Source organism: Scleropages formosus, chromosome 4, assembly GCF_900964775.1.
Source record: "Scleropages formosus chromosome 4, fSclFor1.1, whole genome shotgun sequence".
Classification (NCBI taxonomy): Eukaryota; Metazoa; Chordata; class Actinopteri; order Osteoglossiformes; family Osteoglossidae; genus Scleropages; species Scleropages formosus.
Window position 1 is genome coordinate 37,893,360 of NC_041809.1, and position 23,360 is coordinate 37,916,719.

Consider the following 23,360-nt stretch of genomic DNA (forward strand, 5'->3'; position numbering starts at 1 on the left):
GTGTGTGTGTCTCGCTCTCTCTCTCTCTCTCTCTCTCTCTCTCTACGGGAAACTGACATGATGATAGAGGAGCGTCGGTAGCTGCCATCTTTCGCGGGCACTGACTTTCCTTTTGCTGTGCGGCGAAGGCGGACGAGCATCCATCCCCGGCTGACATGAGCGCGTCCCCGTGAGCCGCGCGCGCGCGCGCGCCGCGCTGCCAGGCATGGACACTATCGGGGAGGCGATCGGGGTCTCCCTGCTGAACCCGCTCGATGACTACGAGCTCATCCACCGAATTGGGAGCGGCACCTACGGAGATGTTTTTAAGGTAACCCCCCCACCCCCCAGGTGGATCGATGCCCTTTGTTTTGCATGCGCCCACCTTCCGCGCGCCTTCCTTTCCTTTCCTTTCTTTTCCTTTAGCTGTGTGCTCGTGGGAATTTCAATTATTTTGTAGCCCTCGGTCCGGACCCGCGTGGCGAGTGCAAACCATTCGATCGCATGACCTACTGTCCGTCGCCTCCCGACGACGGTGAAGTTGAAAGAGCGCGCGCGCAGTTATGATTGAGGACATGATCATGATGAATCGGAGTGTTTATGCCGGGCTCTGTTTCGTACAGTGGCACAAACATCGCGGTCGGGGACATGAAAGAGGGCGAGGAGTGAAGTGTCCGCAATAGATACAATGTAATCATGTAGTGAACCGCACATCACTGGTGATTCTCTCTCATTTAAAATAACTCGCGTTCGTTCTTTACAAATTACTTCTGCCAGCAGCGTTACAGTTCAACGACATAATAATGTATTATTTGTCTCTGAAGTTAGACACTAAATCCTATGGTGGACATTTCCTGATTTATATTTCATCAGCAGCACAGTCAAGAGTCCTCGCTTCTTCCAAATTCTGGAGCAAATTGCGCTCTTGAACAAATCACGGCCTAAAGGAACGAATCATTCGAATGAGTTTTGTGTCACCGGGAGTCGTCCTCGTGTTCAGAAATGTCTCTTCATTGATTACATTGTGTCCCCACGTTTCAAGGTGTGGAACAGGACAGCTGGGGTGGACATTTGTGCTCCTGCCTTCACAAACGTGCAGAGGTGGAAATAAGTCCAGGATCTGCATTTTTACTGGGTCTGGACTCTGGAACAAAGTGACTTGTTGTTTCTGCCAAGACAACTGTCGGGCTGCTAATCGAACTGTGATGCACAAATGGTTTCTAGATGACCGACTTTCCGGTTAGCGTAGCGAAGCTCTTCGGTTGAATTGAACTGAACCGAATTGAAGACTTTACTGTCATACCGCTGTGCAATACGACGAAATTATAGCGCTACTTCCCGAGTTCTTTAGTTCTTTACTTGCGCAGTAGTTACTACAACTGCGGTTTCACAAGTAAAAAAAGCAGCGAACGACGTGCCCCATGTGACTGAAGTTACCGCAGGATCTTCCTCCTGCACCTAGAGAACTAGGCCTTCCTCCAGAGTCGGGTACTAGTGCACTCTTTTAAAGTGTCCTCTTTTCGTCTTTTCCTTCGTGAACCTTTCTGGTGCCGCAACCTGGAAGCTGAGCTTCTTCTCCACACCTTTCTCTACTCTGCTGTGAGTGCTATGTACCTGTGGCTGCCCACGTCTCGCAAAAAAATTCCAGACATCTTTTTCCTAACTCCAGGCCTCCTTAACTGTCCTTGCTTATAGCGTCATTGACTTCGCTGGCAGTTTCAGTCTCAAAATGTTCAGCAGTTACTGAGAATGACTGAAACTGCTGTCAATAATTATTAAGGACAGATTACGAAGTCAGTCTTTCTGAGGTCTTCACAGAAGTACACACAGCTCCGGTGTCGAGTGAAATTAAAGCCCCTCTGTGTGTTCGTGACACTGACCGAAGTATGCACGAAGATTGCTCTTTTCCGTTTTCTCATGGCATTTTTAGGGTACGGCTCTGTAACAGGAAAAGCAGAGAAACGGCAGACGGAGGAAGAGGTGCCTGTTATTACCACGTGACCGTGGTCTCCTCAGTACTTCTTATGTAGACCATAACGCAAAGGCATTTTTAGCATTCTCACGAAGGCTTTGAATATTTCTTCAGCCGTTACATATTTTGCTATGTTTACCCTAGTAAAATGCTATCTTGAAAGGGTACCCATTACTTGTTCATTTGAGAAAGGGTTACATCTCTTGGCCAAACAGGAAAGAAAACAGGAAGTGAGCACAGTTAGATTTCAGTGTTTCATCTTTCTCTTTTTTTTCCTGAAGATGTTATGCTATTGGCTACACCTATCACCATGGCAACTGGAGAATGGCTTATGGCTTAGTAGCAGCTTTTGGTCTGTGCCACAGTACACTCACAGTACACTCCAGAGATATTTTCCCTTCTTAGGCTGGTTTACAAAAAGCACTGTTGGGTTTGAGATCACTGGGGATTTACTTGTGCAGGCTGCTTAAGCTGCAGCTTCTTACATTTCTGTAATGCAGCTGTTTATGGGCTGTGAAACATATCCAACGAAATGACGGCAAAGAAATGGGACTGTTCCTGGGGGTTCCTACTGCACCCATACATTGTGGCTCGTTACCTTTACGCACGCTGCTCTCAAAGCATTTTTTTTTTTTTACATTAGGAATAATTACCAATTTATATGCACTGGTGATACAACGTGAGAACTTCCACTGACCGACCTGTGCGATAGATAGATAGATTGATTGATTCCAGGTTAATCAAAGTTCAGTCCTAAAGACTGAAATTGTAGTTACGCTGAGATGAACAGAACATACTGCGTAATTAAAAATGTGCTGAGAAGAAGACGAATGCTCAGAGACTTCACTTGTGGATTGACATCTAACTTTAAGACTAATGAGTTCAACATGCTATTTTTACCATGTCATGTCACAGTAATGTTTTTCACTTCTCTCGTCATGTAACCAGTAAGGCTTAGCTCCTAAATATACACTCAGCAATGTAAGCGCAGTCATGACACAACTTTGGCCCTTACGTATGTGACCTTGGGATGTTCAGAAACCTAGAAGAAGTTTGATATGCACTCGTTGTACTACAAAGTGACGTTCTGTTCCGCATAAAAGCATCTCGCTTCCTCTCTCTGTGGGGGGCACAGCCACCGACCGAAGTAAAAGCGCCGCCAGAAAAGAGAAAATACTTTTGGTTATTTCCTTTATGAAAACACATATGCAGGTGGCTTTGGTCTCCACCCAAAGTTTAAAATAGCAGTGTTGGAATCTGCTGACAACCTGAAGATAGAGGAGTGCAGACCCAGATCGGGCCAAAGGACGAACGGTTCGACCAGGGCAAAATCACACTGGTGCGAGCGGGACACCAGGAAGTGACTGACATGACTGACATGACTGAGATGACTGAGTGCCAGAGGTTCTGGTACATCCTGGCCTGGCAAGGCAGCTGGAAGGTGGTACTTGAAGGTTTCTCAGGATGGGGGCAGTTAGTAGCGTAGTGGTCGGTGCTGCTGCCTTTGGCCCATAAGTCCCAGATTCCAACCCCACCTCCCGCTGTGGTACCGTTGAGCCAGGTACTTACCCCGAATTGCTCCGGTAAGAAAATTGCCCACTGTATAAATGGGTAAATTACTGTAAAGTGTCAGATAAATGTAAATATAAGGCTGTTAGGACAGACTTTTCTCTCTTAATTAAAGGCTGTAAATGAGAGTTTAAGGAGCAACCCCTGAACACTTGTAAGGATGATTATGGTGAACTTTACAGCTATGTAGTAAGCAGTTGTTGCATTTAGTTGTTATTTTATCAGGTCTTCCAAGCCGAGATCTTCCATCCTAGCAGATGTGCATCACATACGTGTGACGTCACATAGTTACACATCCATACAACATTTCTGTGTTATGCTTCGGTCGGGTAATAAGATATTTTCCTTTTCTTTAAGGCCCGTAACATAAAGACATCAGTCATTGCAGCTGTGAAAATTGTAAAACTTGATCCAGGTAAGTGATCAAGACCTTTATTTGGGTGTGTTTATATGTCACATGTCCTTCTAACATCCTTCTAACATAAAGCTGCCTGCCTGTAATGTTTTGTACGTTGCAGGGTAAAAATGAGTGGCAGTGATTTTTGGAAAAAGCTGCGTCAAACTTCTACTCTTCCCATTTCAGGCGATGACATCTCATCCATCCAGCAGGAGATCACCATGATCAAAGAGTGTTCACACAAAAACATTGTGGCATATTTTGGCAGCTACCTCAGGTTTGTTGTGGTGTGAGAAGTGGGACAGAAAGCCAAACAAACAAATAGACAAGGCCAAATGGTGGAAGCTTTCTGTGAACCTTTTTGTGTGGGCTTACTTCTCAGAAATAACAAGCTGTGGATATGTATGGAGTACTGCGGAGGGGGCTCCCTTCAAGACATCTACCACAGTAAGTGAGACCATTTTTGACCATCTCACAAAGATTCACTTTTCATCTGCTGTGCATTAATTGTGTGAGTTTGGTGCTGTAATGCCCTTTAATTCTCCGATACCGAATGAACCGCCTGCATGGCAAGAAAACATTTTCAGCAAACATTCTGTGTTGCCTATGAATCTATGACTTACTACAGTTTATCCTGGTTTTACACAACTGTAGCAAATGGAGAAGATCGCAGGCAGAAAGAGCCGGAACATTTTTACGATTGCCTGAACTGACAACTTTGGTTACATGGCTCTTCTAAGCTTGCCGGGCTGGTTTGGTAAATCAGAATTTTCCCACAGTTACGGGCCCGCTGAAGGAGAGACAGATAGCCTACGTGTGCAGGGAAACGCTCCAGGTAGGTCCAGTGGGGGGGGCAGAGTAATTTATTCATAGGGGCCGGGAAAAATGTTTATTTCACTCCGTCATTTTGTGTTTGTAATGAAAAATGGAGCACAAATGTAGCGCGAGGGCGGTACTGCTGTTCACGTTATCGTTGCGCTTCGTGCAACATTTCGTTGAGCGCTCTCTTCCGTCACCGAAGGAATGTGAGAAGCAGACGGAATCCACCCGGTGTTTGTCGGAATTTGGTCGGCGGTCCACATGAGTCCAACGTTCACGCGTACCGAAGTGACTAACTCGTCTGTAGTGTTTTCCTCCCGTTTACTCGGAGATACTGCGGTTCTTTAAAATCACTACCACGTCCGTACGGATGCCTTTGAGCAGTTGAAACCGTTGAAAAAAACGTGCGATGACGCCGAAGTTGACGGCGCCGGTCCCTCTCGCACCCCGAGAGCTTTTCGTTTTTTCCTCTCGCTGACATGTCTGTTCTCACAGGGTCTGCATCACCTGCACGAAGCTGGAAAAATGCACAGAGACATCAAGGTATAGCTGTGAGAAGTAATTTACTGGTGTTACAAATTCACAGCAAGGTGTTCATTTTTGTCTTTCGGTTGTGCCACTATGTGCAAAACATGACACAGATTAAACCCTGTACTGCTGCTTTGGCATTGCCATAGCGCTTTGGACACAGTTAGTCGCTGGGGTTTTTACTACCTTATTGCCTAAGCATGTTGTGGTAACCGCAGGTCTGATACCGAGGTGCGGCGCGGGTACGAGCCCAGCACGGCTTCCCCTGTTTGTGATCTCATTATGTCGCTGTGTGTCGCCTACAGGGAGCCAACATCCTCCTGACAGAGCGGGGAGATGTCAAACTGGGTCAGTGAGACTCTTCGTGTCTTTTACTTCATACTATACGCACCATGCAGCAATGGGAACATTTGTTAAAAAGCGTATAATTTCACTCTCACTTGTATTTCTTCAAAAATGAAAATAAAGGAAGACATCTGCTGAATTTTAAATCGCGAAAATGAGTTACATAAAGCAGTGGTTTGGCTCACGTTCGCGTAAAAGGGCATTAATTACCGCCTATGAGAAATCCAAACGATTGCTTGACCGACATCCCACCCTTTCATCCTACTGCTTTTCTGTCCAGCTGACTTTGGGGTAGCAGCCGAAATTAATGCCTCTGTGGCCAAGAGGAAGTCTTTTATTGGAACGCCTTACTGGTAAGCTGTCCTGGCCCTCGGTACATTTATTAGCCGGCCTACATCACTCACCATAGTACCGATATAATATTTGCACGGCTGCTCCTGTTCTTTGCATATATGAATTTCTTTACACATCTTTTTCAGATTACTCAGTATGAATAATTCTGACATGCCACTTCTTGAACGTGCTGTTAGATTATTCAAAACTGTACCACAAAGACCTTTTCAATAACTGTGGGTTCGAATCTTGCTCCGTATGTATATGGTTTGCATGTGGCTTTCCTCCAGTTGCTCCAGTTTCCTCCCACAGTGCAAAGATGTTTCAGCCGGAAATGGAGAGTCTAAATTGCCCGTAGTGGGTATGTGTGACCGACTTCCTGTGTGACGTTGTCCTGCGACGGACTGGTGTCCTGCCCAGGGTGTACTCAGCCTCACGCTCTGTGCATCCAGGACAGGCTCTGGATCACTGTGACGCTGCATTGGCTGCACTCAACTAGCAGTTAGTAAGAATGGCTGGATGTTTGAAAAGGTACCTCAGTTATTAATCTCTTTAATGGTTGGTCAATCGTGCCGACAGGATGGCGCCGGAAGTGGCCGCTGTGGAGAAGAAAGGTGGGTATAACCAGCTGTGCGACATCTGGTCCGTGGGCATCACTGCAATTGAATTCGCCGAGCTCCAGCCACCCATGTTCGACTTGCACCCGATGAGGTGAGGTCTCCGGCGTGCGGTGGAGATCGCCCTGGCGTCTGCCGGACCTTTTTCAACAGCACAGTCCCACCTACTCTCTTTCTAAAATAGCTGCTAAATGCTGTTGCAGGGCCTTGATGGTGATGTCAAAAAGCAGCTTCCAGCCTCCCAAACTGAAAGACAAGGCCAAGTGGTAAGAGCCGAGGATGATGTCGGCATGGAGAAGACAGGTGAACGCTCACCGACGGCCGTACATTTCCACAGCTTTTAACGCGAGGTCTGTCCTCTCTCCAGGTCGGCAGACTTCCACAGCTTCATTAAAACATCCCTCACGAAAAACCCTCGTAAGAGACCCACGGCAGAGAAGCTCCTGCAGGTACGTTCACTCCTTTGCCTGGAGAGATGCTGCAGAAGCCCCCCCCCCAACCGCGTTCCTTGTTCCTCCAAAAGACAGTTTCGGCTAAAGCTCCGCATTTGCTCTGTTTAAGGGTTTTATCACATTACAAAAGCGGAACATCTCGATAGAGGTTTGCTTTTCTTACTCTTGTTTTTTTTCACCATGTTTGAGCTAAAAAGGCTGATTTTCTCAAGACGAGTCCTGAATTCCTTAAGAAAATGTTTAGAAAAAAAAGGATTAAAATCCATGTACACCTCCCCAAACTTTCTACAGAAACCATAAGTCAAACACCTTCCTTTTGTCTGAATGCCACCTTTGCTTTTTTTGCGGAACTGAAAGAGAAACCGGAGCAATCTGTGTTTGGGTCATAATGTAGCATGTTCTGCTAAATCTGCGGTGAAATAACAGTTGTTCTGACAAACGATGTTTAATAGTCTCTTAGGCGCTGAGATGAGAGAAATGGGTGTTCCCAGTGCTGCTGTTGTGATGCGTTGATCATCTTGTTGGTGTTAGTGAATGTAAGATGATTGAGCCTAAGAGGGCTTAATACATCTTAAAGATGCTTTTGCAGTCTGAGAGCTGTAGGGTAAGTAACGCAAGTCCACTGGCTGCTTTGTGCTCTTTCTTTAGCACCCGTTCATGACGCAGCTGCTGACTCGCACCCTGGTCATTGAGCTCCTGGACATGGCCAGCAACCCAGACCTCAACTCTACGCACACTTTGGACGAGAGTGACCTAGAGGTAGTGGTCCTCCCGCAAGCGTACACTCCTAGCTGCCCAGCACAGTGCGACCGTACCGGGCCTGTTAAGTGAAAATCCCTCCACGGCTCTTGGAGCTTGGCTCAGCATGTCTGAAAATGGCATGGTGATGTCATGAATACTGGCTTCAGAATAATTTCCCTAGCAATGTCAGGTGTAGAACACTAACAGGATCTCTCAGCGTGCTCCTCAATGTTTGACATAATCTTTTGTTTTAGTCAGTTTCCATATACTTGTGTTTTGCAGACATGCGATGCCTTCCCCGACAAAATACAATCCTTAAGTAAGCATCTGGTGGTACAGAGGACTCTCTCCGAAGAGCAGTGTAAGTGTTAACGCAGTTTTCTACAGCACGGATATCCATCTTCATTACTGCTTGCCTTTTCTTCTTCTGAAAAGCGGTTTTCAAAGGATTTCGTCAAGCTCTGAGCTCTTACTAAATATTAAGATTTCTGTGTCTGAAAGATACTGCCTTTCTTATAGAATGTGTAGAGTTTCATGCCTTTTAAAGGAATAACAGATAAAATGCCATCAAGCTGGCGACCGAGGTGCTTTAATGTCACAGTGGGTTTTGGTTTGCGGTAATTTCATCAAGTTTGATGGGCATCCATGAGTACAGTTATGACAGTTGATGCAGGTTTTGCGGTTCTACTTTGCTGTAGTCACAGGACGATACATGAGGGTTATTGCATTAGAAACGTACACAAGAGCACATACAGCACACATTCATAGCTGTGCATGCATACAGTGTGCCGAATGACTTTCTTAGAAGCATACTGCCATATTGCCTTCTCTGGATCCCTAGGTAGTGTTATACAATGAGTGGCGGATGTAGTGATAAAATTACAGTGTTTCCACTGCTGATGAAACCCAAGTGAGAAAGCGGTGACATCTAAACTGCAGTAGCACCATTTAGTGTTTGAAAACACCATATAAGAAACTGATGAACTGCATAAAATTTTAAGAAACGTTTTCAAATATGTTCTCATAAACAAAAATGATAAGTAAAAATTCCACAAATGTATGTTTTTGTTAAAGTGAAACACCCAGCTTCTGCAAACGCTATTTGTAACCGACTTGCCACCTAGGGTTGTAAAAGACGGAGCAAAGGCATAAAGAAACGGTCAGTTTTAACGTCACGCTCTCTCTTATTCCTCCTTAACCTGGTGGTGGCAGGGAAATGCCAGGGGGCGTTAGCGGCAAAGTGGCGACTTGTGAAGGCCTATTGTTCGGGGCTCATGTCGGAGAGATTACAGGCAGATTAGAGCATCGGGGGCGAGGGCCAGGGTCGAGGGGAGGCTTTTGGCCCTCGACAATGGGAGCTCTTTGAGGCCATGAAAGGGCGGCAGTGTGCGAGGTGGCAGCGCTCACAAACACGCACTGGCTGCAGGGGCCATGAATCCCCCCGCGGCCCCGTCCGCTGGCGTGCACACAAAGGCAGCCTTGGAGTGGCGATGTGAGGAGCCCTCGGGCGCAGCAGAGCCCTGCCTTTACTTTACATGCTGTCATGCGAGCACCTGTCACAGTGTGTCAGTGAGCGAATCGAGTGTTTGCGGAATGAAAGGACTCGCAGCGTCACGCGTTTTCGAGGAGGCACCGCGGTAAAAGCCTGGCAAACCCATCAAATTAAACTTTTAATTGTGTCACAACAACAAATGGCAGCTTTAAACTGCTTTCTTATTGCTTTGTGGCTCAAATTGACTTGGTTAGCTCGCTTGGTTAGCGCGTCGGGGTCATAGCTGTAAGGTTGTGGGTTCGATCCCCACAGGCCAGTCTGTTACTTCTTCAATGAAATAAGTCGTTTTGTGCAGCGCGATTTAAAAAATACTCCCAAAAATGAATGGCGATGTGAGAAATGTTGTGCGTTTTGCACGGCAGCAGACTCCTTAAACACTAAATTAATATTCGGCGGATGTGAGAAAAGTGGCAGTTTGAGCGTGTGGACGCGTCCGTCCCCGTCCACGAAGTTCCCCCAGAACGTTTGCAGAGCGCGTGACCGCAGCGAAGGAGCCGCGCGGTCTGACGAGACTGCGGCGAAAAAATGCGTGCGAGAAAAGTCCTCTTTCCGCTTTGTCCTCACGCGGGGTGGGGGGCGAGGTGACCTTCGACATAAAGAAAAGTGGAGAAAGGTGAGGAGCTCCGAGTCGCCTTGTGCACAGGCCCCGGGTGTCGGTGTGTGACGTGACGTCACGGAGTTGAGTGCGCTGAATCTGTGTGTGTGTGTGTGTCTGTGTGTCTAACACTCTAAGTCACCTGAAGCAAAGGTGTCTGAACGCTACACAGTAACTAACTGTTACCTGTGAACAATGGATCAGTAAGACTGTTTACCTCATCATGTCCCTGGCGTGTGTTTCAGTTGAGCAGGTCAAGTTTGGGCCCCCCATGAGGAAAGAGACGGAGCCGTACCCCGAGCTGGTGAGACACACACACACACAGAGTGGCACAGCAAGTGCCTGGGTGGTGCGAGAGGACATGGGTTTGATCCCTGCTCAGTTTGTGTGGAGCTTGCATGTTATTGTATTTGTATGTTCACCCACAGCGTGGGTGTGTGTGTGTGTGTTCCACTGATGTATGGGTGAGTGACCCTTTGTAAGTAGTGTCTCTAGCAGTGTAAGTCTTTGGGTGCTCTGGTTTCCTCCCACACTCCAAAGACTTGCTGTTCAGGCTCACCCATAGTGTGAGAGTAACACAGAGACAGTGTGTTCCACTGATGTATGGATGAGTGACCCAGTGTAAGCAGTGTATCTAGCAGCGTAAGTTACCGTGGTGAATAAGGTGTGTGGCCTAATAACCCTAACCCTTGGAAGTCGCTTTGGAGAAAAGCCTCTGCTAAATATTAACCTTTATTCCAAAGCGACGTACATCTCAGCAAAAGTACAATTTACGCATTACATTAAGAGAAAGAGACATGGCTGCAGACATGTGACTCTCAAGTAAACATACATACATACATGTGTGGGCGGTGCTGCTTTTCCCGTTTCTCTCACATTTATACATGAAGTCTAGTTACAGCTGTACCTGCGTACCATAATAACGTTTACTCTTTAGGATGCCGTATGTCTCATTTCCCCGTTCCAGAATCACTATATTCACATTTAAATGTGCACTTTACAACTGAGATGTACTTGGAGCTGTGCTTCAATACCCCCATCAGCAGGCGCAATGAAAAATATTAAGACGAGAGTCAGAAATAACAGCTGTTATTAGTTTTGTTATCAAAGGAAAGACTTTCCATTTACTGTTACTGTGCTAATGAAAATAATGTGAGATCTGCTTCCCATTTCTCAGGGTTGTTATGACGATTGGAGCATCGCGGGAGATGAAAAGAACTCCCCGTAAGACAATTCTCTGCACAGTTTGATGATTGTAAATGTTTTTATGTTGCTGTCATTCATATTAGAGTTTTACTAATTAGCGCCTGACATTGTGCAGCAATTTCAAAGTTTCCACGTGTTTTCAGATACGTACCATATGTCTGTAACTAATGTAATGAATAACATGCGACTGTGGCTGTTCATGGGATGGAAACTACTCACATTCTGTTGTGAAGTGTAACATAGCTAAGAGCAAAAATTGAGAACTTGAAAACATTCTTCGCTGATAGTTCGGTGCTCCTCTTTGTGAGTCATATTCCGCTTGCTGACATTAAAATGATTTGCGGTAATTCATTTAATCCTCTCGCTGAGTAAATACCGAGAGTCCTTGATTTACATCGGTCGTTTTCTCTCATAGGAGCCTCCTGGAATGTGTAGAGGAGGCGCTGCTGGAGAGGTGAGACTCAGTGTATTAATCTATGGAATTATTGTATGTATTAAAAGTAATGCATTAAGTCTAGCAGCATCCTTCTATTACTTTGAGGTTTACGCTGAACTCCCCACCCCCCTCACATTTACGCCCAGTGTCAAAGTAGTATCGGGAGACCTATTTTTTTGTCCACTGTGGAGGACATTTGTTTTTAAGAAGATCTCCCAGAATTTACGTGTTACGGTGGCAACTCCTAATGCACCTTATACAGAACATTCTGTGATTTTTTACATCATTTAGCACATGTTTGGGGGGTGGGTATTAGACAGGTCCCAAGAATTCCTCGAAATAGTCCCAAAAACTTTTTTTTTTAACATATGTTTTGCTGAGATGGGGGGCGCGGTGGTGCAGCGGGTTTGGCCGGGTCCTGTTCTCTGGCAGGTGCGGGGTTCGAATCCTACTTGGGGTGCCTTGTGACCGACTGGCATCCTGTCCTAGGTGCGTCCCCTCTCCCTCCAGCCTTGCTCCCTGTGTTGCCGGATTAGGCTCCGGCTCGCCGCCACCCATCTCGGGACGAGCGGTCTGCCTGTCTGCCTGTCTGCCTGTCTGTCTGTGTTTTGCTGAGTTTCAGGAGGATACTAATATAATTTGTTGGGCCCTTTCTTGCAGGAGTCTAACTATAAAGAGAGTGCCTTCTGCTGAGGTAAGCACTATAATGTGTAAGAGGAACACTAGAAGCAGCAACACATTTTCACAATAGATGATAATACACATAATTGTATTAGGAGTGAAAACTAGCGAAACGCGTGGCCTTTTCTGGCTGAATAGATCGTTCTGAAATGCTAGATAAAATCGATATGTGCCGACTGTCGATACCCCGTCACCGCGTGGTTCCCACCCTGCCCGGTCTTCTTCCTGCAAAAACACTATGGCTTTGTCGCCCTATTTTGCCCTCTCATTGCAGCAATGTCCCGCAGAGGAGGAGGATAAATGTGCGACAGTTCGGAGGTGTGGTGCGGTAACTCCTTCGGAGTCCAGCTCCTCTCTCCTGGCTTCCCTAAACTCCCTGTGCCCCAGCCTGGAGGACATGGACCTCAGCTTCAGTCCAAACTCCACCCTTTGTCTGAACACCGCCCCCCTCTCCAGCCCCACCACAGGTACCAACCATGGCGCCACATTCAGGACAGATGTGAGGACCCCCTGCTCTAGTCAAATAAGCCCTTTAAGAGCTCGTTTTGCAGTGAAATTGTCATTATTACTTGTACTGGTGAGGAGGGACAACTGGGGGATCTTGTTTAACGCCTTTAAGAGAAGACTTTTGTATCCTTTGGCTGGGAACTTATTCTAAGTAGTGCTTAAATATCTCCTGTGTAAATTCAATAAAATTGAGCAAAATAAATATGAACGTGAAACTATAAGCCATCGTAAGCTTAAAATATTGTATTTTCTAAATATTGTAACAGTTGTTTTTCTACCTGGGGTAGTGTAGTGGTTAGAGCCCTTGCTTTTTGGACTGACAGGTTACAGGTTTGAATCAGACTCCCTGTTTTAGTTACATTAAGCAAGATATTTACCCTAAAATGCTCTGGTAAGAAAAGGATTACCCGGTGGTATAAATGGGTGAATAACTGTAGGTAGTACACCATTCTAAGTTGCTTTGGAGAAAAGGGTCAGATAAATAAATGTATAAATGTAGATATTTTTGGGTCGGTGGGGCCTCTTTACGATGCCGTTGTACATCTTGCCCAGCAGGGGGCGCAAAGTGTGAGGAGCAGAGGCCCAGGAGGAGTCCTTCCCCTACCCCGCGGGCCCTTTCTCCGGAGTGGAGCACACTAAGAAGGAAGACGGAAGAATCTGTGAGGAACACTCCGTTTACTTAAATGGTTGCAGGCTTTGGAGAAACGCAAGGTTCGTAGCAAGGGTGTTTCTTTCATTTCAGCGAGCTGAGTGCCACGGGCTGCCGCCAACTCCTCAGGTGCACGTAAGTACAAGCGGAGCTAAGGTGTGGCGCACACTGACTGTAGTCTTTTCGATTTGAAAGTGTTTAGCGGCGTAATATCCTGCTCGGGTGACTCATTCCAGCAACCCATGTCTTCTAGATGGGAGCCTGTTTCTCCAAAGTGTTCAATGGCTGCCCCCTCAGAATGCACTGCGCCGTCACCTGGGTTCTACCAAAGACCAGGGGTAAGGGCAGAATGACTCTCCATGGCTGAAAGACACAAAGAGATGATTAAGACCACTCTCCAACACGGCGACCGTCTCAATGTCATCATCGATCTCTTGCAGATCAGTATCTCATTTTGGGTGCAGATGAGGGGGTCTACACCCTCAATCTCAACGAGCTGCATGAGGACACCATGGAGAAGGTGCAAGGAAACAGACAAGTTTTACCAGTTTCATATATTTATACTCACTGGAACACAGTGCACTGATTTCATGTGTAAAATTAATGAAGGGAGAGGTTTCAGAATCATTGTACACATATTTGCGCTGTATTTTGTATAAACATACATCCTGTCCATATGAGTAGAAATATGTATGTGTGTATGTATAAATCTATATGTTTCTATGTACATGCATACATAGTTACATACAGTATATGTGTTTGTGTGTATATATATAATATATTGTATGTGTATACACACACATATATGTTAAAACACACACACACACGCAGTCTGAAACCGCTTGTCCCAAGTGGGGTCGTGGTGAGCCAGAGCCTAACCCTGCAACACAGGGCACAGGGCTGGCGAGGGAGGGAGGGGACACACCCAGGACGGGACACCAGTCCATCACAAGGCACCCCCAGCGGGACTCGAACCCCAAACCCAACAGAGAGCAGGACTCGGTCCAACCCGCTGCGCCATCACACCACCCTGTCAAAATATTATATACAACATCAGTATATAGTCATATATGCAAAGTAGTTTCTGGGTGTTTATGTCCGTGTTTTTGCTGTTTGCCCTTATTTCTTCTGCTTCTGCTTGCAGTTGCTTCCACAGAGGTGCACTTGGCTGTATGTGATGAACAACGTGTTGATGTCTGTCTCAGGTAGGGCCGCTCTCCATAATTAATAAAACCCCACCCTTCACCCCACCCGACGGCGCTGTGTCGCGCGCGCACTCTTTTTCCGGGACGCGCGGGGCAGAGCTCCGTCACAGCAGCGCTGGCGGTTTCTCCGTTTCTCCGTCTGACACTAGGGAAGTCCTCGCAGCTGTACTCCCACAACCTGACGGCGCTGTTCGAGAACCGGGCGAACTTGCAGAAGAGGCAGGGCCACCTGGCCATCAGCACCAATCGCCTGTCTCAGCGGATCAACCCAAGGTGCGAGGTTTCGCCCGGGATGCGCGTCCTTGTATTTGTCTCTCCGTCAGCTAAGCGATAACCATGTAAAGGGCAGCCGGTGGGATGCTAAGCGACCGACTACACGGACTTCGGGTCCAACAGCCGTCAGTTAAAAACCCGCGCGGCTCTGCTGTTCCCGCCGTCAGCATTGGCTGTTCTCTGCTTCACCGGAATTGTTCCAAGAAAATGTCTTGCGCAACAATGCATTAAACAATGTGCAGGCTGTTGGTAGAGTGCTGTACATCCCTACGTGACCCTGTGAAAGTCCACTAGGTGGACAGTTTGCGGAACATGTGAATTGTTCGTTGACAGGAAGTTTGCCATCTCCGCGAAGATCCCGGACACCAAAGGCTGTCGGCGGTGCGGTGTGGGTAAGACCTCTTGTTGTGCTTGGACACAGTGAGCTTTGCAGTTTGTTTGCAGTAAACTGGAAGTAACTCCGCAGTCGTATCAACCTCCCCCCCAGCGCGCAACCCCTACACGGATAGCACGTTCCTGTGTGGGGCGCTGCCGTCCGGACTGGTCCTGCTGCTGTGGTATGAACCTCTGCAGAAGTTCATGCAGCTCAAGGCAGGTCCTTTCTCGCTCTCTTCGTTTATTACCGCGATTTCAGTGTTTCCGTTCCGAATGCGTTGTTTTCGAATGGCTGTTTCTGAGTCTTTACACACCTTTCGCAAACTGTTATTTTTTCTTCGTATGTTTGTGCGCAGAAAAAAAATGTAATCGACGCGCGCAAAAGAATCGCTTTACCTTGCAAATATTGCATTTTGGCTCTACGCACAAGCGTTTGTAGCGCAGTCACACCGGTCCCTATAATGTAACCTGGGCCCTCGCTCTTTCTGCGTCTCTCCATCCCAGCACTTTGCCGTGTCTCTCCCGGAGTCTCTGCCCGTCTTTGAGCTTCTGGTTCAGGAGAGCGACGAGCTCCCGCAAGTGTGCGTGGGCCTGAGGGAGTGTGTCCGGGGGGGTGGGGCCCCTCCCACGCCCTCGCCCTCGCCCGGCGGCAAGCGGCTGCAGTTTGACATCGTGCGCTTGAGCAACGCGGGCAGCGCTCAGCCAGGTAAGGGGACGCATTGGGACAGGTGGGCGGTTCTCTTTACGACACTCACCTGCGCGCGTGTGTTTTCGCAGACAGCGTCCCTCTCGGGGCCGTGCAGGTGACGCAGCTGGACCGGGACTCTGTCCTCATTGCGCTGGAGAGTGAGTCCGCCGCCTTGACCGTGTCACTCGGACGCAGCGCTTTGTAAGATGCTTTGAGACGCACCTCTCGCGGGACGCGCTCCTGTGGATGGTGGTTCCGGCTACGCGCGCCACCGCCTGACTCGTTACGTGTGTTCTTGTTGCCGTTTATCATCATTATTGTTGTGTCGTGTTTCACCACTAATTTAAACGATTTACTTATCGCTACAGCTGGGCAATTTCTGCTGTATAAATTCGGGCTAAGCGCTTGGATCCAGTTGTGCTGGAGCGGGAGCAGGGATTTGAACCCGGGCTCTTACACTAATGCATAAGTTGAAATAGTGCTCAGCCTTTATATAGTATCAGGGCATCAGGCAGCGCTGCTATGACAGTGGCTTTCACCGTAGCACCATAACAAGTCCCGACATCCCGTCCGGGGACACGGCCAGTTGTAGCAGGAAGTTAAAGGTGACGCTTTCCTCCAAAGCAACTTAACATTGTTAGATTGCATACAATTATTTACCCATTTATCCAGCTTGGCAGTTTTACTGGAGCAATTTAAGGTATGTTCCTTGCTCAAGGGTACTACAGCTGGATGTGGGATTCAAACCTACAATCTTTGGGTTCAAACGCAGCTGCCCCTGTAAGTAAATGAAGACAATTAATTAATCCGGGGTGAAAATGATTAAAAAAAAAAAAAAAGCTAAATTTCCGTGCTCTGCTTTCAGTTGATGTCTTATTAAAAATACCTAATTAACCTAATTCTTCAAAAAAAACATGATGGGAGGGAGGTACAGTAGGTGCTATAATTGAGTTCTCGGCTGAAATGCCCTCGTTTCCTTCTTCCTCAGAGACTGTGAAAATTGTGGACCTGCGGGGTTGTCCAAGCCGGGAATTCACCTCGGAGCTCACCTTTAATTTCGCCATCGAGACATTAAGTAAGAAAAGAGCTGCTGCTCATATTCTATTTATGCTCTGTTTATATCGCCAATATTCAAATGCGTGTTGTCACTAGTGCAGGTTGATTAACATTAACACAAATTTGGCATTATTCCGTTTTGGCATTGCTGCCTGCTTCGCTCTCTTTGCCCAAGGGCACTTTGTCCTCTAGAATTATAATCATATTTAATCTTTTATACATTTGTTTTTCTTCAAGTGTAATTTTTAACATTGAGGTTTGTTGAAAACTGGAAAAAAATTTTTGAAAAGTGTTAAACCTCTTTCTTCACCTGTTTTTTTTTTCTATTAAAATACAACCCCTTATTGAATAGAATGATGCTGTTAATATGCATTTTCTACTTATTTTTCTTAAAAAAAATGGCTCAAAGTGTGGTCTAGTCCACAGAGTCTAGCTTATCTATGTCTATATGAAAAATATCTAAAGATATCATAGATAAGTCCTAAATATCTATAGAGATATTTAATGTGTAATAATTCCACGCGTGCCAGTGCTTTCAGCTGCCTCATTGAAGGAAGTGTTTTACTGTTACGTAATATATGAAATGATCAAATATGCTTGAAATGGCAGTGACTCTTGACACTAGTTACGCAGGATTGCTGTCTTTGAATCTTCTTTAACACAGTAGCTCATTGGTGCCACAGACCCCCTGAAAGGTGTGATGTCAGGATGCGTGTGTTTCTGTGCAGTCTGTTTACAGGACAGCGTGCTGGCTTTTTGGAAGCATGGACTTCAAGGAAGGAGTCTCCATAGCAATGAGGTGAGACCTGCAGGGACGCCCTGTCACGGAGAGAACCTGTACATAGTCGCTCGCCGAACTTTGTTAATTTTACGCTCCGTCCGCAGATTACCCAGGAGATCACGGACGAAAGCCGTGCCTTCCGGGTCCTGGGGACAAACAGGCACGTCCCTCGTCTGAATGACACTCGAACGATAACCCTTGGCGTCCGTAGCCGGCTCAGTAACCGACACGGATACACGTGCATTATTTCAAAGTCAAAGTGGCGTTATTGTCATTTCAACCATATGCAGCTGGTACGGTATACAGTGAAAGGAAACAATATATTACAACGAATATATCGCAATATAATGATGCTGTAAAAAATGTAAACATAATTGCAGAAATAATTGCAAAGGGAATGGAATGGTGTTCAGTTGAGATTTGAACACGAGTGCTGTTCTTGTACTTTTAGCTCCAGCTTGGTGTCACACCCTCTTTAAATGTTCTTTTACAAAATATCCTAGCATGGAAATGACAGTAGGTAATATGAAGAATTTGAAAAGCGTGTGGCTAAAGCTGTTGAGGTCCGCCGACTGAATCGTGTCTGTGTTTCGTACGTCCCAGGGACATCATTCTGCAGAGCACACCTACGGGGAACCCTTCCGCCTCCAGTAACCTGTACATACTGACGGGCCACGAGAGCAGCTGCTAGGAGGGATTTGGGGGAGGGGGCACCGATTCTCAGAGCGCACACTACTGGTCAGCCTGAACCGTCCAGTAGCGAGCAACACTGCCAAAGCATTCAAAGATTCATCACTCCAAGCCATGGACAATTGCGGCAGGGACGTGTCCTGCTGGCAGAGAGACGGACTCGTGGCTCGCTTTCTGATCCTTAGACATTTGGAAGAGCGGCACTTAACGGGGGGCACGGCACTAAGCAAAGTACACGTTTACGGTCCGGGATGGAAAAGCGCGCGGCCCGGCGAAGGGGACGTCGCCGTTGCTCAGGCTGGTCCGTGGGCGCACGTCGCGGAGGTCGCTCGAGGACCGGCGCCTTATCTTTGTGCTGCGGTGCGGGGCTAAGACGGGGGGGGGGGGGTCTGTCTGCCAGGTGCCCGTGACCTTGGCTGCGGTGCAGGATGGGATGGTGAAGCTCCGTCTTTGCCGGAGGACCTTCTGACAGCAATAGCCAGCGCTCGCGGCGCTTTGACGTCTGGACGCGAGCGGGACTCACTTGCTGGGGCGCATCCGCTCCTCACCTGTACACCTGTGTGTCTTTCTGAGACGTGCGAGGAACCGCAATGAAACTATTAGGTGCTATTGAACAAAGGTCCACCTTTTGAAAATAACATTATTTTAAATCTTGCACTTGGGCAGTTAATTTGGGGAAATATCCTGTACACAAATTCATAAACCTGAAAAACAGCTCAAAAATGAGATGGTTTATTAATAAGGTAAAATATGGTTATAAGGAGGCTGTAAGAGCACATTGTCCTAAATATGTGTGACTTCTCTAAACTTACAACTTTTCACGAGCACGCTTTAGGTGATAATGATTCTTTACTTTTCTACATAATCACTGCATTAAAAACAAGAGCAGGTTTTAAAGCAAGGACTGTACCGGTTCAGAGGTGGGAATAAACGAAAAAGTCCACGAGCGCTTACGAATGGCAGATGAGGCTTATGATCACCAGCCTGTCGTCTGTGCAGCTCGCAATAATTTTTAATCCAAATCCCGGGCAGGAAATTCATAATTTGATGGCAGCGGTAATGATAATAATGGTAGCTCAATAATGTGGACATGAGCCATTAAAACTCTTTGTAATTTATTTGATATTTACTGTATGTAAAGAAAAATGAAGAGTTATTCTTCTCGTACAATTGTCATTATATAATGTGGGACTGTTCAGTGTTGATGCAAGGCTGTGAAAAAATGAATATGCATCTGATATATGAGACGATGTTTATTTGTCGTTTTATTCCCCGTTGGAGGGGACGGTCTTTCCTGTTCCCTCCTGCTAATCATAACCGCCCCCGTAAGCTTCTCATTTATCATTCAGCTCATTCCATTCAAATATGCACTTCACTCTGTCTAAAGACACATTTACTTATTCATCCACTTGTTTGCCTGACAGTCACACAGTCTGCAGAGAGACTGGCACTTGTGGCGCGAGGCGTTTGCACATTATTGCGGAAGGTACGCAAAGCACCGGAACCCGATGGCGTGCTCGTCCTCAGAGCCGCTCCTTCAACCCCCCGAAGGATGCACGCAAACACCGGGAGGCGATTTCTGCGTTCGTCCTGCTCATCCATCCCCACGGAGACCGTTTCAACGTCACGCCGTCAGCCCGCGAATAACCGAGAGAGCCGAGCATCTTGGACGCGGCGGCCCGCCGCTTTCCTTCTCGCACAGCTGGGAACAGCTGCAGACAGAGCGCCGTTACACAACTGCCGTGGATCTCCGTGAAGACCGCTACATGGTTTTGCTACGCAGATGTACAGTATGTAGTCTGCGAGTATTTAACAGTATATTCGTGTATGTAGAATATGAAGGCAATTATGTCTTTTGTTTTCGTACTTGTTTTCGGCATGGAGAGCAGCAGCTCCAATGGGTGAAAGTGTCTGCTGAGACAGTTCTGAAAAAAGAGGGGGTAGCTGGTAGTGTAGGGGTTATAGGTGTTGTCTGAAGGTTGCCAGTTTAAATCTCTCCTCTGGCTGTTGTACCCTTGAGCAATGTGCTTACCCTAAAGTGCCCCAGTAAAATTACCCAGCCGTACAAATACATGAACAACTAAACGTTGCAAGTTGCTTCGGAGAAAAGAGTCCGACGAATGAACACGCATAACGTTCCTTCTTAGGAAGGATGCTTCGAGATTCTTTGCAGACACTTTTTCCATAAGGATTCTCTCTCTCACACACACACACACACACACACACACACACACACTTTTATGGTTTTTCACAGTGTGTCTGCACAGGGTTAAGTTTGCCCCCCTGCTACTCCTGCTCCTTCTAGCAGTTTCCACTATCGGTGCTTCTTATATTTTCAGTGTAAGTCTCCACTGAAGTGGTAAACAGTATCCCGCTGGCTCTCGGTGCCCCGGACCCCCGCGTCTATGCTGGCCGAGCCTCGGCGAGTCGCTCCGGTCCAAGCGCTCTCTCGGTGACCTCAATGGAAGGACATTTGCATGACAAAACGGGCGTTTGTGCAGCGCTGCTCCAGTTTTTCCAAGTCCACGTGCGTACGAAGGCTCGGTTCCTCCGTTTCGCTCACAGCTGGATACATGTAGTGTACCTCCTGCACGGCCGACACAAACTGTGCCCCAGGACCCCTGGCAATTAAAAACAAAGGCGGGAAACCAATCGGAGCCTTTACAGGGGAGATACCATTAAAAAAAAGAAACGACGTGTATTTGTGTTTTTTGTGAGGTCCTGAGAGCAGCTCGCTGCTGCCGCACGTTGAAACCCAGAGCCGTCCAATAAGAGGGTCGCCGGCGCTTTTTTCACATCTCTTTGGGTTCAAGTTGCTTGAAGCTCATTTGATGCAGTCTGAGCCTGAAGGGGAAACAGAGGCTGCTGCTGCGGAACTGCATTTTACCATCATTTACAGTACCGCTGGTTGAAGAGCATCAGCCACAGCGTCAAATGCGCTGCTGTAGAATTGAGTGAAAAAAAAAATCACCATTGCCCACATGTGCCAGACTTGCTCAGCTCGTCTCAGAAATGGTGGCACTTTACACTTATGGGTTTGAGCCTCGGGTCAAGAGTCAGGGTGAGTTACGGACCATTCGACAACACGGGGGTGCACGTAGGTTAATGTTCCATGCATCACATAGAGACTGAAAAAAGGTGGTGCAGCTACAAGGATGGTTGGTAGCGTGGTGGTTAGAGGTTCAAATCCCACCCCTGGCTGAAGTACCTCTGAGCAAGAAACACACACACATACACACACACATTTTCAGAACCGCTTGTCCCATACGGGGTCACGGGGAACCGGAGCCTACCCGGTAACACAGGGCGTAAGGCCGGAGGGGGAGGGGACACACCCAGGACGGGACGCCAGTCCATCGCAAGGCACCCCAAGCGGGACTCGAACCCCAGACCCACCGGAGAGCAGGACTGCAGTTCAACCCACTGCACCACCGCACCCCCTCTGAGCAAGAAACTTTCCCTAAAATTGCTCCGATGTGTAAAAAAGTGTAATTCACTGATGAGAAAAGCTAAATGAACAAATTCACTGCAGCTGCAGTCCAGAAAGGAGTCAGTGATTGACCTTGATGGTGAGAGGTGGGAAAGACCAACTCTTTTTTTTAAAATTAAGTTTATCTCCCAAAAGCAGTTAATTTTCAGACAGGCAGGCAGTCAGTCAGTTTTGGCCACTTGTCCTGGTCCAGTTCGTGGCACATTTATTTTGTTTCTTCCAAAATAGCCGTCTAAATTCTCAGTTTTTCATACTCGGCCACACTCCCAGCTCTCTTTCCCCTCCCCTGGATACTTGATTGTGCCTCCACCAGCCTGCCAACTACGGTACTTTACACCACTACAGCTGCAGGGCCAACGTTTCGTCCTCAGCGTCCACCTGCTTTCAAAGATTTCCTTCAGTCGTAGGATCTGGGAGGGGAATGTAGGAAAACAGCTGCTCGGTGCCCCCAGCGCTGTCCCTCCCACCAATATGAAGCAAACGTGTTTTCAGGAAAATTATGATCCAAACACAGAAGCTGCTCTATGGAGAACCACCCAGTGTTTTGCATTTTTTTTTTAAAAGTCACACATTTGTTCACAATTGATTGGAAACGATATGTCGTGCTCGCTGACTTCCAGGAAAAGTAGTGTTTGTACAGCATTCAGTTGCGAGTGACCCTCCTTGTCGCAGCTTTCATTTTTCAAGGGCTGGATGCAGAAATGCTGTGAAAAAGTCCGTTTGGCCTTGACCTTCAAGACTTTACCATACCATGAAAACCACGTATAAGAAATGTACTCATTAGTTGACCAAAGAAATAAATGGAACTATGGGAACGCAAAAACTTTTATAGAGCATCAAATATAAAATACTGCTTTATAGAAGGAAAGAGCCTGATGTGTAATGCGATTGCTTGGGCAGTCTGAGCTTCTGACCTTGGTTAATGTTGAAAAGCTGTTTCGTGCTGTCATATAGCAGAAATGTAATTATTATGCCTACGTGGCCCATTTATGATATTTTACCTTGTGATGCATCACGTCTGATAGGAAAGAAAGGAGTTAAGGAAGGGGTTGTGGCTCATGCTCATCGTACAGTACAGCAAGTACAATAAGAACAAGAGCCCATGGGGGGTGTTGCAAATACATCATTAACAGCCTCCTGCACTAAAATTATCCTTCAAATATTTCATTTCAATGGAGACACAGGGAAGAAAACAGTCCAGTAAACCTTGGGACAGTTACTCTGATATTTCTACATAGCCGTACTCCACTTGACAGTATTTTGTATCGACAGCAGTGCTGGAAACAAACACTGGAGTTAAACGTGAGGAAAACACTCGACAGTCACAGACAGCTGATGTTCTGTCGAAATTCATACGAAGAGCAGTGAAAAGCGGGCCAGTGCCATTCCCATCGGATCGCCACGGTTCTGCATGCCCACACACT

General features: G+C 47.0%; 1 protein-coding gene across 4 annotated transcripts in view; it reads left to right on the forward strand.

Annotated features, from left to right (window-relative positions):
* Positions 1-19,693, forward strand: part of LOC108934294 (mitogen-activated protein kinase kinase kinase kinase 2-like) — a 24,781-nt gene extending 5,088 nt beyond the window's left edge. For 2 of the 4 annotated variants that reach the window (XM_029250852.1, XM_018751881.2), the window contains 32 exons: positions 129-310; positions 3,878-3,935; positions 4,104-4,194; positions 4,300-4,364; positions 4,697-4,752; positions 5,232-5,279; positions 5,570-5,612; positions 5,890-5,962; positions 6,522-6,653; positions 6,763-6,825; positions 6,927-7,008; positions 7,660-7,770; positions 8,035-8,113; positions 10,145-10,203; positions 11,077-11,123; positions 11,521-11,559; positions 12,202-12,235; positions 12,497-12,689; positions 13,282-13,388; positions 13,472-13,513; positions 13,632-13,716; positions 13,819-13,898; positions 14,523-14,583; positions 14,733-14,856; positions 15,190-15,248; positions 15,344-15,447; positions 15,736-15,937; positions 16,009-16,077; positions 16,908-16,994; positions 17,704-17,774; positions 17,861-17,916; positions 18,360-19,693. In XM_029250852.1, coding sequence (XP_029106685.1) covers positions 206-310; positions 3,878-3,935; positions 4,104-4,194; positions 4,300-4,364; positions 4,697-4,752; positions 5,232-5,279; positions 5,570-5,612; positions 5,890-5,962; positions 6,522-6,653; positions 6,763-6,825; positions 6,927-7,008; positions 7,660-7,770; positions 8,035-8,113; positions 10,145-10,203; positions 11,077-11,123; positions 11,521-11,559; positions 12,202-12,235; positions 12,497-12,689; positions 13,282-13,388; positions 13,472-13,513; positions 13,632-13,716; positions 13,819-13,898; positions 14,523-14,583; positions 14,733-14,856; positions 15,190-15,248; positions 15,344-15,447; positions 15,736-15,937; positions 16,009-16,077; positions 16,908-16,994; positions 17,704-17,774; positions 17,861-17,916; positions 18,360-18,447 — 2,613 coding nt within the window. In that variant the 5' untranslated portion in view covers positions 129-205 and the 3' untranslated portion in view covers positions 18,448-19,693. Of the gene's footprint in view, positions 1-128; positions 311-3,877; positions 3,936-4,103; positions 4,195-4,299; positions 4,365-4,696; positions 4,753-5,231; positions 5,280-5,569; positions 5,613-5,889; positions 5,963-6,521; positions 6,654-6,762; positions 6,826-6,926; positions 7,009-7,659; positions 7,771-8,034; positions 8,114-10,144; positions 10,204-11,076; positions 11,124-11,520; positions 11,560-12,201; positions 12,236-12,496; positions 12,690-13,281; positions 13,389-13,471; positions 13,514-13,631; positions 13,717-13,818; positions 13,899-14,522; positions 14,584-14,732; positions 14,857-15,189; positions 15,249-15,343; positions 15,448-15,735; positions 15,938-16,008; positions 16,078-16,907; positions 16,995-17,703; positions 17,775-17,860; positions 17,917-18,359 lie in introns of those variants that run through there. The other 2 variants (XM_018751882.2, XM_018751883.2) reach the window with 2 other exon arrangements.
* The last annotated feature ends 3,667 nt before the right edge of the window (positions 19,694-23,360 follow it).